Below are 17,322 nucleotides of genomic sequence, written 5' to 3'. Positions count from 1 at the left end.
CATCAGCAGCAACTCTTTCTCTCGCTCGTTGTGTTCCTTTTGGCGAGATGTGGGCCCATCTCAATCAAAATCTCTTCTTTCTCAAGTCTCTTTCTCATAAATTCTCCACAGTTCTCACCCAACCGTCTCCCAAGCTCCTTCCTTTTCCTTCGCTTCTCTTCATTTCTTCTTCCATGTAAATATATCTCTCACTCTCTTCGTCTTTCTTCTGCTCTAACTTAGTATTCAGAACCCATTAAGAAACAGGCACTATGAATATGGGAAACGGCCTTTCTTTATCGCTGTTCTGTTTCTTTCTCTTCTTCTTAAACACCAAGGTGGTTGTTTCTCTTTCTCCTGATGGTCTCTCTCTTCTTTCTTTAAAGTCTGCCGTCGATCAGCCATCTGGGGATTCCCCTTTTGCTGATTGGAATGACGATGATCCCACCCCTTGCCGCTGGACTGGCATTTCCTGTATGAACATTTCCGGATTCCCTGACCCACGTGTCGTAGGAATCGCTATCTCCGGCAAGAATCTACGTGGGTATATACCGTCTGAGTTGGGAAGTTTAGTTTATCTTCGGAGACTCAATCTTCATAGCAATAACTTTTATGGGTCGATCCCTGTTGAGCTCTTTAACGCCACTTCACTTCATAGCCTCTTTCTTTACGGTAACAATCTCTCAGGTCCTCTTCCTCCGTCTATCTGTAAGCTCCCGAGGCTCCAGAACCTCGATCTTTCAAACAATTCTCTGTCGGGTCCTTTACCGGAGAACTTAAACAATTGCAAGCAGTTGCAGAGGCTTATTTTAGCGCGAAATAAATTCTCTGGTGAAATTCCAGCTGGTATTTGGCCGGAATTGGACAATTTAGTTCAGCTCGATCTTTCATCAAACGAGTTCAATGGATCAATACCCAATGATCTCGGTGAACTTAAGTCTCTTTCTAACCCATTAAATCTCTCTTTCAATCATTTATCTGGTAGGATCCCAAAATCTCTAGGAAACTTACCGGTCACCGTGAGTTTTGATCTGCGACACAATAATTTAACCGGCGAAATACCTCAAACGGGGTCATTTGTTAACCAAGGACCAACTGCTTTTCTGAACAATCCTCTGTTATGTGGGTTTCCTCTCCAGAAACCATGTAAAGACTCTACAGCGAGCTCACCGGCGAGCCAGAATTCCACGCCAGAATCCGATAATAATCCCAGTAAAGGCTTAAGTTCTGGGCTCATTATACTCATATCATTAGCTGATGCAGCTGGTGTAGCGTTAATTGGTCTGGTAATAATCTACGTCTACTGGAAAAAGAAAGATGATTCTAAAGGCTGTAGCTGCACAGGAAAGACCAAATTTGGCGAGAACGAGAAGTCGCAAGCCTGCGGGCTCTGTTCCTGCGCCAATGGCTTCGCAAACGAGGATTCTGAAATAGAAGATGTCGAGAAAGCAGAGAGAGGGAAAGGGGAAGGTGAGCTGGTGGCAATTGACAAAGGCTTCAGCTTCGAACTGGACGAGCTGCTTAGAGCTTCAGCTTATGTGTTGGGGAAAAGTGGGTTGGGAATAGTATATAAGGTGGTGCTCGGAAATGGGATTCCGGTGGCGGTGAGGAGGCTCGGCGAGGGAGGAGAACAAAGGTATAGAGAGTTTGTTGCTGAAGTGCAGGCCATTGGGAAGGTTAAGCATCCAAATATAGTGAAATTAAGAGCTTATTACTGGGCTCCTGATGAGAAGCTTCTGATCAGTGATTTCATCTCCAATGGCAACTTGGCTAATGCTCTTCGAGGTCAGTTTACTATTCATTTCCCTTTGTTTCTCTCATTATAATCCTTCTGGTTTCTGGCTTCTGAGATATTTGTTTATTTAAACCTTGGTATTCTATACAAATTACTTGTAGAAAAGCTTGATTCTTTTTGCTATATGCTAAATTGAATTCAACATGTTCTTGTGACACTGAGGTAGAAGACAAATGGGATCAGAAAAGACAGTAGTTTAATAATCAAATAAGTAATTAAGAATTCATTGAGCCAGTAATATGTCTTTAACAAGCAAAATAATTCTTATTATAATTAAATATTAATTGATAAGACCTCATCAAGTTGACTAATTTTTTGATAAAAGTTATTTTTCTAAAAGGGTTTTTTTCTTTATTTTCTTTTTTAGAAAAAATAAATAAATAAAAGAATTATGATAATACATTATATAATCATGATGTTGCAATTAAAATTGACCTAATTAGTGGACATAGAAATAGGCATCATGGTATGAACATTATATGGCCTACAAGCTATGATTTACTGCACCCACCCATGCCCTTCATCCTAACTCTACACCTTTTCTTCTCCATGCGCATTATGTGCTCTTGCTTTCCCTTCTTTAACGCCACCACATCTAAATTCAACTGTGAACAGATATATGAAGTTAGTTGTGGGAGTCAACTTCTCTTCTCTGTTTCTTTTTTTTTTTTTTGTACTTTGATATGTAAGAATAAACAAGTGAGATTACAAATAAATACTAAAATATATGTGGATCTTGTGTTTTTGGCTAAAAAATTTCTGACACTTAGTGGATTAGAGTCATGGAGGTTGATCAGAAAGGGTTGAAGTGAATATTAATTATATTAAATCCAAAGTTTATTGTGGGATTCTGGAGTTAGGTGTGCACCATTGGCTGTGACTCAGTGAGATCTACCAGACAGACTCTGGTAGGACCTCACTAATTGGCCTGACCGTACATGGTGGATGATCAGAAGGCTTGAGCATTTCTAGATTTCACATCATAAGGTCATATATGGGTCTGAAAAATAACCCTTTATAGAGCTTAAATTGGAGCCCTCAATTCTAAAAATAATACCCATTTATTTCTTTTAGGTGACCAACGTTTACTCAATATTATTGAGTATTTTGTTAACCTTCCTTCACAATCTAATTATACCTGGATTTTGGATTTTCCCTTTAAAGGTACTTAAGTTTTTAGCCTTTAGCTCGGTCAAGTGGGCTTTATTTCTTTTTCTACTTTCACTTCTTCCTTTCAAGTTCCATGCTTCTTATGTTCGAGAGAAATTTCTTCTTTTTCTTTTTCTTTTTTTTTTTATAAAAAAAACTTCATATTTTATTTACCTAAAATTGAGGATCATATGCAGATACAGTGATTAAGAGCTTGTCTCATTGCACATTCTGTTTTATGTTGAAACAAATATATTAATAATGTAACACATTGCTCTTTGTATAGAATTGAAGTTAGGTGGCTGACTGGCTGTTGCTTTTATGTTCCTCTTTAACGGATCTGGACCACATTATCTTCCCATTTATTGACTCTGAGCTTGGCCCTATAATAATTCTCACCATTCAAGTCAGGATTTTTTCTTTTTGTACTTCAAAAAATTATTTAAGAGGATGGGGTTATCATAGTTTGAGCACTTAGTTCTTTATATTGTAATACAGATATTCCACCACTAAATTGTTAGTTAAGTAACAACTATTTTGAGTTTAAAACGTTAATTATGATTTTTTTTAATATATAAAAATTTATTATTTAGTCTCTAAATATTACCATTATTAATAAGTCAGTTTTTCAGTTTTAAGAAATCTGTTAAAATGTTTTTTATCTTTTTTCTTTATCAACGAAATAATTATTCCATTTAATTTCATTTATTTGTATTGTTAAAAATATAGCAAAAAACTAAATTATTCTACCTTGTTTTTTGGTTCTTGAATGTTTTTATGTTCTGAAATCCAGAAAATAGGGTTTACAGAGTGTGTCAAAACTTCGCCTGGAAAGATTATGTCTCCTCGTTATTCATTTTTTTCTTGTGCTCTAGTGACGCATAACCGTTACCCTACTATAGTGCCGCTTGTCCCTGTCACTCAGGCCCGTACGTTTGGACGTACCAGCGTACCCATCTCTGTCAGGCGGCTATTTAATTCATCCGGTGCATATGCTGATAGAGCTGCGAGATAACTGGGCCAACTCTCCTACCTTCCATCACGTCACCAGACTAAGCTCTCTTCTTGTGGATCCAAGTATAAGGTCAGTCCGACCTGCTTTAGTCATGGGCGGTGTGGCGCGATGTTGGGCCGATCTGCTTAGTAGAGGCTATTGGGCTTTGGATTTTTTTTTTTTTTTTTTAGGGTTCGGTCTAGTCTGGGTGTTAGAAGCCCGGCAGTTATCAGTTTTAATAAATTTTAAAAAATACAGAGACTTACTTATTAATAATAACAATATTCAGGAATTAAATAGTAAATTTCCTAATATATAACTTTTAAACAGGGTATTTGGATATTCTTGGTAAAATATTTTTTTAAAAAAAGAATCTATATGTTCATTGGAAAAAAGTTATGAGGAAATCCCTGTATTTTGCTGTTATGTAAGGCAGAATGGCATTCCTTACCTATTACAGTATTCTATAGTACAATGTATGAACAAGCAGCCAGTAGCTCTCTCTCTTTCTATCTCTCTAAATTTCTTGACTAGTTGCCTGTGGCTGAAGGGCTCATCGTGTGAGGTAGGGGCACAAAGTGAGTGATTGGCAGAGGCTTCATGTAGTTAAGGATTGTTTTTATTTCTTGTCTGGCCAGCATAGCCCCATTATTAACATCTTTGTCTGCTTGTCTTTCTGTTTTTTTCCCTTTTTGTTTTATTGGAAGATAATGAGTACAAACATAGTTATATTATCAAAATAATTTGATAAAAAACTAGTCAAAATCAAATTATATTCACTAATATTGTAATTAAACAAACAATCAATAAATAAAAAATCACTAAAGGTTAGCTTTTTTTCAGATGTGAGTTCATATGAGTTTCATCCCTTAACTTCCATGAAATTCTCAGATAAAATTGACTCATTTTATTCTGCAGGGAGAAGTGGTCAAGCATCGTCAGGTCTGTCATGGGCAACCCGGCTGAGAATTGCAAAGGGAACAGCCAGGGGCTTAGCCTACCTCCATGAATGCAGTCCAAGAAAATTCGTCCACGCAAACATCAAACCATCCAACATACTCCTTGACAATGAATTCCAGGCTTATATTTCTGATTTTGGCCTAAGCAGACTGATCAATATCACTGGCAACAATCCTTCTTCCTCGGGTGGATTCATTGGTGGAGCTCTACCTTACTTAAAATCTGTCCAAACTGAGCGATCTAACAGCTACTATGCCCCAGAAGCTCGCGTGCCTGGCAACAGACCAACTCAGAAATGGGATGTGTATTCATTTGGAGTTGTCTTGCTGGAATTGCTGACAGGAAAATCTCCTGAATTTTCACCAACCACATCAACTTCTATAGAAATTCCAGACCTGGTGAGGTGGGTGAGGAAAGGGTTTGAAGAAGAGAATCCATTATCAGAAATGGTCGATCCATTGTTGCTCCAAGAAGTGCATGCCAAGAAGGAGGTACTAGCAGTTTTCCATGTTGCTCTGGCCTGCACTGAATCAGACCCCGAGGTTCGACCCAGGATGAAAACTGTGTCTGAAAATCTTGAGAGGATTGGAACATAGAAAAAGACTGAAAGAAGGCTTGAAAGTTCCTTGATTTTTGCAAATTGGAATTCTGCCATAGTGAACTTTTGAGAGGTTGAGGTAGCTTAAAGATAGCTTCAGCCAGCCAATTAACTTCGATCTCCAATGACTAAAGAATCAGATTCAAAAAATTTTGGTAGCATAAGTGGGTTATACATTGTTTTTCTTTTGTGGGTAACTTGTATTTGTAATTTAAATTTCCATCCCACTTCCATGAGAGTGGGATGTGTGGTAATAAGAATGTCATTCAAGTTCTCTTCTTTATCCTTTTTTACTACTCTCTTGGTTCCTTTTTCTTGTCTTGATATCCTAATTGTCATTTTTTTTTTCAAAGCACGAATCTTTGGAGTGATGAATCTTAGAGGGATTCAATGATAGAGCACACCAGCATACAAATCATATGGGTCGGTCATCAAATGATAACTCTAATAACGGTTGATAAAGGATCCATAGATGCCACGCGTCAAATCTAAAGAGGATCCCTCCATAGACCCAATACTAACTTAAAGTTATGAGGTGGCTTGTAAATATGTAGGTTTTTATTGATATATAATATAAGAACTAAATTGTATTTCAAAATAAATAAATAAATAAATTTTCAGTTTTTTTTTTTTTTTTTTTTTTTCACACTATAACCCGTTTTTACTTTCCAATGCATTCGCTTGTTGGCGTCGCAGCAGAAAAAGCAGTTCGCTTTTTTCAGCTTCTATATGAGCGCCGGCGAAGCCTGGATCCAAAGTCTGGTAGTTTTCCCTGGCAAGTCTACCCTACACCTATATTCTTTGCTCTTCTTCATTCTCTTCCATCCCTTCAGGAAGCCCTAACTTGGTTAAAAGTTGTTTCGTTTTACCTGGATTTGTTCGAATTCATCTTTATCTGCAAACAAGTTGCAAATTTTAGCTTTTATTTTCTCTAATTAATAAAAAATCATTCGCCGGTTTATTTTTCTTTTCTGTTTATGCATTAAGCTTGCCATGCAAATGTTACTCAAAGCTGGCTACTTTCCTCTTCCTGTATTTGTATTCCAAATGACTGTGCTTATTGGCTTATTGCTAAGTTTCTGAAATTTGGGAGTTCATTGATTTTTATTTGTAGATTTGAAGGAGGAACAACTATCGCTTTGAGGATCAAGCCATGGTTAAGTAATTTGATTTTGAAGCATTGAAATTCATTTAATAATGGGGTAGTATTTTTACTTTGGTCGTTATTGTGTTATCAGTCAGCGCTCTTCAATTTTCATTCGTTTCTTACGGTTGTGCTATTGGGAATTTGTACATGCACTTTTGTGAAGATGCACTTTCCAGCGATCCTGGAACAGAGAACAGGGTATGTGTCCTCTATTCATTTTTACTTTAGTTTTATTCAATAGGTCTAGTCGCAATCTCTGATTGTTATTATTGTGTTAGTGGGAAATGTGGTAATGCTTAAAAGTTTACTTATGTGATTTCTCTTTTGAAAAAGATAAGTTTTTAGCTTTGAAATGCTCTTTGGAAAGGAAATCCAAAGTACTGGTTTGCATTGAATAGAATACCGCGTTTAGCATACTTGCACATCTATAGTTTAGCATTTTTATCTATAAGACATCTCAATTTTAACCGTGATCTAATAACACCTAAACTTTAAAAAAATTACTTCTAAACACAACTATGCCAAATCCATGGTTTTAAGGTTGTATTTAAAAGTAAATTTTTAAATCCTCATTGTTAAAGCTGTGTTTGAAAGTAATTATTTTAAAAGTTTAGGTGTTTAAAATAATGTTTTTTTTAAAGTTTAGGTGTTTATTAGGTCAGATTAAAGTGGAGATGTCTGAAAGATAAAAATGCTAAAGTTGCACATACGGGTGTGCAAGTATGCATTTGGCTGATGAGATTTTCTAACAATGAAATAGAATATTTTCAAGTTTACAATATGATTACCAACATCCATGTTTCTGTTAGTTATTTTGCATTGTACAAATATGCATTAAATCCATAGTCTATGGCTCCTTATAAGTCTTTTCCTAACTTATGGTTTGCAGCATAGTGACATGCACAAAGCCACACCTTAACACTTCATGGCGTATTCTAAATGCAATTAAAATCTATTAGGCATGCCTGGCTAAATAATATAGAGGCTCTTATACTCTTAGCAAATTATTAAGTTCTTACTTACACTCAATGCTTATCCTGGTTGAAAATAAATTTTTAATTACATTGAGCAAGTTAGCATTTGAACATAACACTACCCAAATTCTCAACCAGCAAGGCTGTTGTGCACTCATAACATACTCCTTGAACCTTATTAGGGATGCTGAATGTCATGGCATTGCCTCAGGTTGTCTTCAGTAAACTTGCTTCGAACCACATGGTAGCTAAGATGACTATCACTTAAAACTGGGGGAAGGAATCCCTTGTATTCTTCAGTCATCTTTTACCAAAAATTAAATTTTATGCTTGCTTCTGTCACATATATTCCATGAGTTGGGATCCTTCTGTTCACAATTCACACCCTGTCCAAAATTGAGTAGGAGAAGAGACTGAACCTCGCTCTGTGGGTCTGTGCCCATTGAGTAGTTTTCCCTATCTAGTATTATCACATTGGGACAAAGGGACTGGAACTGGTTGGGGGCAAGTTTTGAACCAAAACTAATCTTTAGTTATATAGATAATTGCAACTTTAGGACGAAGCAAAAGCTAAGAGAGAAGATAGTATTGGCATTCAAATCATCAACAGTCATCAATAGCACAGCAGTAATAATGTTTGGCAGGCTAATTTCAGGTGCAGGTCAGGGAAAACAAAGCATCAGTTTTTCATGTGACTTGAAGTAAATAGCATTGTGAAAGGTTGAATAGACATGATATATTCGAGCCTCACACTTCATTGTCAACCAATCAAGACCCATTTCTGTACTGATGCATGGGTGACTGGCCACATTACTCCTTTGAGAATTCTCCCTTCCCTTCCTATCCCCTCCAATTTTTTCTGTCTCTTTCTCGCTGAGTGATCTAATAATCTAAATTAGATCACAACGGTGTGTATTTAGTTATCCTCTTGGTCATATATTTGAGCTTCACCACTTCATTGTCAACCAATCAAGCCCCATTTCTGTAACAATGCTTAGGTGACTGGCCATATTACTCCTTTGAGAATTCTCCCTTCCCTTCCTATCCATGCCAATTTTTCTGTCTCTTTCTCTCGCTGAGTAATCTAATAATCTAAATTATATCGCAACGGTGTGTATTTAGTTATCCTCTTGGTCTTTTTTTCCCCTTCTCCTATATTGCATTTGGTTAGGAAATCAATAATTTGTTGTTTGACTCTTTCCATGTTGAGCACATCTCAGGTTGTTACAGGATATTCAAAGTGATTTTTTTTTTTGGCATTGTGGTTTATCTATGGGACTGGTAATTATGGGACTATTGACTGTAATAAGCTTTTTGGACAGGTTTCGTGGGTTTTTCTGGAAAGCAGCCAGAATAGGTAGGGCATTGTAACTGACTGCTTTTTCATTACTTAATGGACTAGTACCAGCCTTACCGTATCTTCCTCTTTCTATTGGCATTTTCTATTTCTAGATAACTTTTCTTATTCTTACAATTTTGCATATAAAGAGTCACTCTGATCTACATATTAGTCTTACTAGTGGAGTGGAAGCTTACCATACACATTGTGCATAAAATTCACCAGACAACATTTTATGGGATTGATAAAAAGGAGCAAATTTAAAATAGTTGAAGAGTTTAATTTTTGAACTAAGTAGAGATGAAAATATTGAAGATTATCATCTCTTGATATTAACTTACTTGGTAGCAACTGGGCAAGGCAAGAAAGGAAAGCAGCTTATATGCAATTTCCAAATGCACACTTCCTAATTTGTTGGTTGTGCTGTCTTCAGGAAAAAATCAGATGGTAGGAATCATGAATTCATGTTAATAGAATCTTCAAGAGATGTCCATTAGTTTGAGCAGGTTTCTGGTTTTCATAGCTAATGTTAAACTCTATGTTGTTCAAAGCAGTTCGTTGGTATTAAAGGAGTGGTAGTGAAGTTTAATGGGATTTAACTTGTATTGAGTTCTGAATTTAATTATTGATACGTGCGTAATATAATGGTTTATGTTTTGTGTTATGCATCTGCAAATTCTAATATGCAACTCTAATTTGATTTAGAATTCTAAGATTTCTAATCTGAGATACATTCAATTAAAAAAACATTGCTGTGGTTTGGATAAAAGCTCAATGTGGTACTGTTGAGGCATGGATACTAATTATATGCATGGAAAATAAGCAAAAATAGCATTGTTTTGCAAATCCTGTAAAACCATGACTAGCTGTTAGGTTCCTGCGAGTGTCACTAATTTGGCATCTATTTATTTTCAGAAACAAACTAGTAGTCAGGTAAAGAAACTTAGAACTCAAATAGTATTCTGATAGTATTTTTGTTTATTTGTGATCGTTATGAGCTAAAAATTTCACATGCTAGCGTGGAGTACAATCTCACAACTTGTATGGTTGCTGAACAGGTGAGCGGTTGAGCCCCTGGGTGGCTGTAGGGTGCTTCACGATGGGTGTGTCTATAATATTTTTCTGAGGAAGAAAAATCTTATGTGTATTTGAAGTAAGCCCCGTCCCTTTTGCTCATATGGTAAATACGCCACCCACTGGAATTTGTTGTCATCAATCATTTCTGTGATGACAAGTGTATTAATAACCTTTTCCATTGTCATATTATGAACTTGTTTCAAGGCATTTTTTGGCAAATATATTTGTTGTTGACTATGTTAGTTCGCATATGACCACTTATACCGAATTGTCTTTCACTAGTAAGAATTATGTTGGATATGATACTCAGAGTTGTACTTCTGAAATCTGAAGGGATCTCATACTATAAAATTTTCTCTCCCTTTATTTTTATTTGTTGAGTGTTAACTGAAATCTGTGGAAAATTGAGTGTCTGACATGTGTTTTGTTATATATATTTATATATATTCTTTTGGAAAACTGAGGATTGATGTAACCTAAAAGATCAATTCAATAATGCTTTTGGTTATGGTATCAACCTCACCTTATGTCATGAAACTTGCTATTCTGAGATTGGTTGGAGTGAAAATATCAAACTCTCAGTATATGTTACTGCATGTTTTTACATGTTGGATTCATGGATCCTCTCATGTAGATATAAGATGAGAGAGAGAAAGAGAGAGACTCTGTAGCTATACAAAGAGGCACCACCTTTTCCTCACTTGTGAAGTTGAACAATTAAGATTTCTAGAGCATGTACTGAAGCAAGTTATCTGATTTGGGTGTGAAAACTGAGAAACTACAGCCTTAGTTACTTCCAGAGGAATATGAGAAGAAAGCTAAAGCTCAAGCTGAAATTAGGGCCTTCTGGGGCTTGAAGGCTGTTGGAACACAAGCTATGATATAGACTATGAGCTTGTCCTTGAATTTCCTGATGATCACAACCCGCCCTTCACCCCATTGAACTACCGATAGGATCATCTTCTTGATTGGTTTCTCCTTAGACTTCTCCTTGGCGACCCTTCTCGTGCTTTCGTTGGCTCTATCATCTTCTTCCCATTGAAGGGGATAACTCCTCAGAAACACCCTTCTGTTATTGTAGTCTTCATAGCGGAAGCTCCTTGTCTTCATCCCGTTTGCTTTCCTGTATTTGTGATCCATACTTGAAGAAGTTAGCAATAGTCTGATGGAGATGGCATTTACAGGGTTATATAAAGGAGAAATAAGAGAACAGGGATGGGGTTGAGACTAGAGACAAAATGGGAGGAGATATCAGTAGAGGATTTGATAAAACTGGGAGAAAAGACACAAAGCCAAGAATAATTAATTTATAGTAGAAAATGATGGCTAGCTCCTAGCACTTGGCTTATGTTCCATCTGAGTGAATGGAATTTTTAGTATTCATCATATATGCTCTGTGGAACCGATAGGAATTGTAGACTCCGTTTGGATTGAATGATATGGTAACACTGCAACTGTCTTCAGCAGTATACTTCAGAAACATCTGATGTTCTTGTTTGTCTCTCATAGTAGTTCATGTCTGAGGGATATGCTTCTCTTTTTCTCCTCACAAGAGCCAAAAAAGGATTCCTTCTTTTTAATCGAAGTAATGTCTTGCTCTTGCGTGGCAGTAGAGCTAGCTTGGATATTGAGGTGACAATTTTTTAAGCTCTATGCAATAATTTAGACTTGAAGTGATCACCACTCAAGCTTCTCTGAAAATTCATTTTCATGTTTAACAATTTTGCACCAGTAACGTTACACAGCAAGAGTTTCTAGTTTAACAATGGATTTTTTTTTATTTATTATCTAATTTTAATTAAAAACGGATTAGAAATGAACAAATTCGCTTACACTCATTCTCTTTGGTATTAATTTATTAATGGATTAAATTCTCTTGGTATTTAACATCGATTTTATCAATGAAATTTCTAAGCTACATATGTACGCATCGATTTTAACATCGATTAAAATCTCTTGGGAAGTTTATGCTTTAGGAACTACACTATTCCATTATAATTCAAAGGCACGTAATTAATTTATTAATTATTTTTAAAATTAATTTATTAATTATGTAAATTTAGTTTTGGATGAGCAAATTAATAGAAAAAAAAAAGGACAAGATGGATCAATTCAATGACCTACTTTCCAACCCATACTTAACATAAACCAATTTTTTTTATTGATTATATTATTGTCTTATTCTAATGATCTAATTATATAGGCAAGTGTTTTGTACAATCAATCTGTTGCTTTTTAAAAATTATAAATTGTTATTAGCAAACTCACAACGTTTAAAATGCTAATTATTACAAGTTTGAAAATTTTAGATCAAAATGATAATGGGAGGAGAAAAAAATGAACCTTTTTCCTATTCATGTTTTTGTCACTGGAAAACTACAAAGGAAAAAAATGAGTAGTGTGGGTTGCTTCATTGAGAATTTTTGACAACTAGCAGTCCAGACTCAGTACTTACTTTTTGATATAGAAAGTGAATCCAAAAGAACGGCCGTTGAATCCTTGTTTTGCTTTCTTAGTTCCTTTTAATCAAACATCTATTAATGATGTCAAAATTCAAAATCTCTCTTCCATTAATACTCCCCTATTTCATTTACAATAAACCCTCACAGGGCAAATGATAGACTTTCTATTGTAGTGAACAAAACCCATTAATTATTAGCAATCCTTGTCCCCTAAAAGCTTAGGTATATCTAATGTTGGAACCCTAAAAAAAAAGTGTTCTTGCAGTAGTATGCACACCCAACAGTTGGTGGTGGGAAGTTGAGCATATACTCATCTATGTGTTAAGAAAATGATACAAAATGTGAAATGTAACAACCAGAGAGACATGAAGGACACAGCTGCATCACTGCTTCAAGCAGCAACAGTTGCCTTGTGGACCTCATCCTCACTCATTACTTAACACCAGCAGGGACAAGATTAGGTCTTATATTAGGACTAGTCAAACAGGTGGAGCTCACACATTGGACACCACAAGACACACTATTTTCTAATTTCTACTAGTTGAAGCAGTTGCACCAATCTTACTACTTCTATACTGTATCTAATAATTCTTGTGTAGAATAAATGGGTTTTAATTTATGGATACTTGAATCGTCTCCAAAGCTGAAAGATCTCGAGTTCGAACCCGGTCGTAACCAATCTTACTACTTCTATACTGTATCATACTGCAGTCGTTTCCAATTTGAGAGGTCAATTGTAATGAAAAAAAAGTTTTAAGTCCTTGCAGGTTCTGATCTGATGCTCAGCAGCTAGAAGTAAGAGCTGAGGTGTCTAATGTGCAACCACAGAGACTCTTATGATCCATTCAATAGCTAGCTTTTGAAGTGTGATGCTCTTTAATTTCATAGTATATTCATGTGTCAGTAAATAAAGAATTGATGGATTAGTGACTGAATGCTTACCTTGAGTGTGTAAGGAGTTTAAATCTAACAGTTCTTTTTCTTTCTTTCTTTTTTTCCATTTTTGAAATGGAAAATGATGGATTGGGGTACCCATTCCTAATTCCACTTGATTTTCTTGCTTGTAGGACAGCAAAATATTAAAAGGTCTTTGAAAAAATTATCAATAGCAGCAAAGGCAGACTTAAAAGATGTCTGTCCAAAGCAAAATAATTAAACTGCACTCAAAAAGAAGCTTTTCTCTCCTGTCCTGCAGCTTCCACTAAAACAATAGTTCTACAAAGTAAACTCTAGGAAAAGAATTTCTTTTTTTTTTTTAAGAAGGACCCACCTCTGCAAATGCCATTACTTCACTTTCAAGACCAATCAACTTTCTCTCCAGATTGTAGTTGGAGTGACCAACTTTATCTTCTTCAAGCATTAAACTACTCTCTCTTATGAATGAAGATAATAGAAATTCATGGAAGCATAACAGACATGGGAAATTGTGTTTCAGCTCAAAAAAGCAAAGAACCTGCCATGAAGCTTAAAGGCTCTGTCAATTCTGAAGACAACTGTGTCCGAATTGAATCACCCATTAAGGAAGACAAAGTTATTGGTGATCTCTCCATGAAAGGACTCAATTCCAAGCTTCAACCCTCATCTCAAAAAGCCAGTTTTGGAGACTTGAGTATGATTCTAAGTTCACTCTATTAATGCATATTTCTTTCTTTTGCATATCCATCTGTGTTTTGCATATTTATAAAGCCTGGGTTTACTTGCAAATTTGTTTATTGATCATAATGCTTTATGGGTCTGTGTATTTTCATAAATCTTATACAAGGTGGTCACAGTTGAATAGAGGTGCCCTTAGCAGGCTAAAAATTCCAGCTGCAAAATAACAAGTTGTTAGTATGCAGAAAAAGGCCATGGTCTTTGTGATGATGGTAAGCTTACAATTCTAGTTACAGCCGTGGTCTCCGCCTAAACACAGTCATGTCTGGTTTGCTTAAGGCCTTAGATAAGGACAGAGAAGTGTGTGCAAGATGATCTAATGAGCCCACATTAAGCCTGATTCTATTATTTAACACCCTGTCTGCTAAAGTTTAAAAGAATTCATGGAATCTGGCCTGAGTTACTCCAATTTCATTAGTGTTTCTGATTCTGATTCCTTATTTGAAACCCTTATCCAGCCTGCATAACCTTGTTAGGCCGTTCTGGAGATGAACATTCAGTTGGGAAGAAAAGCTCCATTTTTGTATTGAAATAAGTTGGGATATTGTTAAAGTAAGCATTTGTTTGATTGAAGCATGTCTGTTGCTTATGCAGGTAACAATAGGGACGAAATGTTTTTCGATTCTCAGCCCTGGTTAGAATCTGACATTGAAGATTTCATCAGTGTCAATGGTGGTAAGATTCCAAAAACTTTGTTTCTCAAGCATATCTTCTTATTTGTTTTTTTACCAGATCACTGTATTTTATGCAGATCTCACTCCAGTGGGTAGCACTTCTCCACTTCACCAAAACAGCTTCACAAAAAATCCTGAAAATTACGACGAATCTCTTTACCTTAGCAGCACTGTAAGAACAATTCCTGAACCATCTCCAACTGATATGAAGAAGCAACTGATTGAGTTCTTCCGCGAGAGCTTCAATGCTGATGTTGATAACAGCGAAAATTTACAAGACATGACAGAGGCCAAGCCTGTGCCCTTTTATCTTCCTTCTAAATGCAGAAATAGAAGTTCTTATGAATCAGTAAACGGCTCCACTTGTTGTAATGGAACAACTCCAGATAGATGTTGCATCCGCACAAAAGGGAAACCAGCACATTCTGCTCAGGGTTGCCTTCCAAATTTGTTGCGAAGCCTCAGCTTTAGGGAAAAGAAGAAGAAGCTGAGCCCTGCATAGAGTGGTGGGTCGGTGACTTTCTTTGTAACTATTTGTTGTACAAAGCTCCATATCACCATAGCTACAAGGAGCAGAAATCTCAAATTTACTAGCTTTTTTTTTTCCTTTATCTATTAGAGTGATTCATGAAGTGAGTGTTTATGCATAGATATGTTTGGAAGATCTTTGAGGAGCTCCCGGTATATGAGAAATGACCGAGGCTTCCTTTTCTTGACTGCTAAAACTTTTGTGTTTAGATTTTTCTGACTGGAAAATTCTTTAAATGTCTCTTTTGTGTGTAGTCACCTGTGGTTGATAATTCATTGGTTGAACCTTTTCTTTTAGGTTTTACATAAACACCAGAACGATCAAACATGAATTTCAGGTTTTCCTTATCCATGACCCTTGCAGATTCCTAGTCATTGGAGGTTGAACAATTGGTTGATAATGGAGTCTCACAAAGTTGAGAGTTGCACTGGAATATAGAAGAATCAATGAAGGTTTGAATATGCTTAGTTGTTGGTGTTGGTTTGAAAAATAATTGTGTTAGACAAACGCACAATACCAAGAACATAATCACTGTTCTCAAAATTTTAATCTTGGTGTGTGTTTATAGAAATCTCATATTATACAAGTTAGAAAAAAAAAAACAATTATTTATAATTTTTTATACTTTCAAACGACTTCTTCTATTCTTTCTATACATATTTAATTTTTATTCAGTTCGGGTTGCAGCGTAGAATATTTCGATTATAATTATATAATTCCTCTCGTAATAAAATATATCCAAAATTTAAATTATAAAATTAATAAATTGTAAGACGAGTAACTCAAGAAAGTATTTAAAATGGTACATGAAATTGATTCCATAGGAGGTCAATTATATCCAACTTCCTCAGCTCTCTACTCCAAGATAAATTTAACCAACCCAAGTATGCAAGACTGTCTATCTCTTGGACTGAATTGAAACTGGAGTGAAAATTTCCTTTTGGTTTCAATCTCAATTGTGGTTTTTAGTTTAATTTGCTTCATTTGGATTTAGTAATTTTTCCAATAAAAATTGGTCATGCTCATATATGGTTTAACTTAGAGTTAATGGCAAAAAAAAAATGTGTGTTTTTTATTTTGTTGTAATTACATTTTATAATTTTTTACCAATTAAAATTTAATCTTTTAAAATTGTTCCAATTATAATTTACTTTATTTGTATTATTAAAAATTAATGAATTTATCACAATATTCACCATATCAATACCACGCCAATAAATTTCAGAATAAAATTAATAATAATTTAAAAATTTAGGATATAATTACACCAAAACTAAAAGTATAAGAGATTTTTAGTAATTATCTATTTTATTAATATTTTTTAAAAAAATAGAGAAATGAAACCTGAATTTATGATTTTAAATGAATTACATATGTTTTTAGATATATAATCAAGTCAGACTAAATAATTAAATATTTAATCTATATATTACTATTTTTTTTGAAATACACTCTAAATATTAGTATAATTTTTTAAAAAATATGAATTAGCATTATATTTGAGAGTTAAAAAAATAATTTAAAAAAATGCATCTTAAAAATTTATTTTATTATTTTTAAATTGAATAATGTTGAATATCATATTAAATTATTTTTTAATACTTGATGAATATATTTAATAAAATTATTTTCTTAAGAAGTAATGTTAAATAATAAATATATTAAAAATTAATTGATAATAATTTTAGTCAAAATAAAATTAAAACAAATTATTATTATAAAATTATTGATAAAAATTTTTAAAAAATTATAATATAAATAATAATTTTTAAATATATTTAATATTAAAAAAATAATTTTATAATTTTATAAGTTTCAATTATAAATGGTGTATTTAATAGAATATTGAAAAATAAAAAAATTAGATGAAATTGTAATAAAAATAAAATATAAATTTTTTTAATAAATGATAATATAATATTAATGTAGTGAGTGATATAATAATTTTATTAGTTTTTTTAAATAATGATAAGCACAATTAAAATAATTTTA

The 17,322-nt window shown here is 34.5% G+C and overlaps 3 protein-coding genes across 4 annotated transcripts; all 3 read left to right on the top strand.

The window, feature by feature from the left end:
- Positions 1 to 47: 47 nt before the first annotated feature.
- LOC110629048 (receptor protein kinase-like protein ZAR1) lies at positions 48 to 5,758 on the top strand. The gene is made up of 2 exons (XM_021775894.2): positions 48 to 1,764; positions 4,836 to 5,758. Exons 1-2 carry the CDS (start codon positions 252 to 254, stop codon positions 5,471 to 5,473), a joined length of 2,151 nt encoding a protein of 716 aa, XP_021631586.1. The 5' UTR covers positions 48 to 251; the 3' UTR covers positions 5,474 to 5,758.
- A 369-nt stretch (positions 5,759 to 6,127) lies between these two features.
- LOC110629344 (protein kish-like) lies at positions 6,128 to 10,249 on the top strand. Of its 2 annotated transcripts, none has more exons than XM_043949497.1 (5): positions 6,128 to 6,237; positions 6,590 to 6,631; positions 6,714 to 6,820; positions 8,919 to 8,953; positions 9,994 to 10,249. In XM_043949497.1, the coding sequence occupies exons 2-5, from the start codon at positions 6,629 to 6,631 to the stop codon at positions 10,059 to 10,061; spliced, it is 213 nt and encodes a 70-aa protein (XP_043805432.1). In that variant the 5' UTR covers positions 6,128 to 6,237; positions 6,590 to 6,628; the 3' UTR covers positions 10,062 to 10,249. The 2 variants fall into 2 exon arrangements, with proteins under 2 accessions (XP_043805432.1, XP_043805431.1); XM_043949496.1 differs by having other exon boundaries at positions 6,132 to 6,250.
- A 3,499-nt stretch (positions 10,250 to 13,748) lies between these two features.
- Positions 13,749 to 15,583, top strand: LOC110629689. The gene is made up of 3 exons (XM_021776774.2): positions 13,749 to 14,083; positions 14,722 to 14,802; positions 14,879 to 15,583. Exons 1-3 carry the CDS (start codon positions 13,855 to 13,857, stop codon positions 15,301 to 15,303), a joined length of 735 nt encoding a protein of 244 aa, XP_021632466.1. The 5' UTR covers positions 13,749 to 13,854; the 3' UTR covers positions 15,304 to 15,583.
- Positions 15,584 to 17,322: the final 1,739 nt, after the last annotated feature.

Source organism: Manihot esculenta, chromosome 13 (assembly GCF_001659605.2).
Source record: "Manihot esculenta cultivar AM560-2 chromosome 13, M.esculenta_v8, whole genome shotgun sequence".
Taxonomy (NCBI): Eukaryota; Viridiplantae; Streptophyta; class Magnoliopsida; order Malpighiales; family Euphorbiaceae; genus Manihot; species Manihot esculenta.
This window is presented reverse-complemented; position numbering and strand designations above follow the sequence as displayed.

What these genes read in the sequence shown, in the direction of transcription:
- LOC110629689 (XM_021776774.2), top strand. Translation starts at nt 13,855, where the DNA reads ATGAAGATAATAGAAATTCATGGAAGCATAACAGACATGGGAAATTGT. An exon ending in AGCCAGTTTTGGAGACTTGA is followed by an intron (nt 14,084 to 14,721) that starts GTATGATTCTAA and finishes TTGCTTATGCAG; the next exon opens with GTAACAATAGGGACGAAATG. An exon ending in TTTCATCAGTGTCAATGGTG is followed by an intron (nt 14,803 to 14,878) that starts GTAAGATTCCAA and finishes TATTTTATGCAG; the next exon opens with ATCTCACTCCAGTGGGTAGC.
- LOC110629344 (XM_043949497.1), top strand. An exon ending in ATCCTGGAACAGAGAACAGG is followed by an intron (nt 6,821 to 8,918) that starts GTATGTGTCCTC and finishes CTTTTTGGACAG; the next exon opens with GTTTCGTGGGTTTTTCTGGA. An exon ending in CTGGAAAGCAGCCAGAATAG is followed by an intron (nt 8,954 to 9,993) that starts GTAGGGCATTGT and finishes GTTGCTGAACAG; the next exon opens with GTGAGCGGTTGAGCCCCTGG.
- LOC110629048 (XM_021775894.2), top strand. Translation starts at nt 252, where the DNA reads ATGAATATGGGAAACGGCCTTTCTTTATCGCTGTTCTGTTTCTTTCTC. An exon ending in CTTGGCTAATGCTCTTCGAG is followed by an intron (nt 1,765 to 4,835) that starts GTCAGTTTACTA and finishes TTTATTCTGCAG; the next exon opens with GGAGAAGTGGTCAAGCATCG.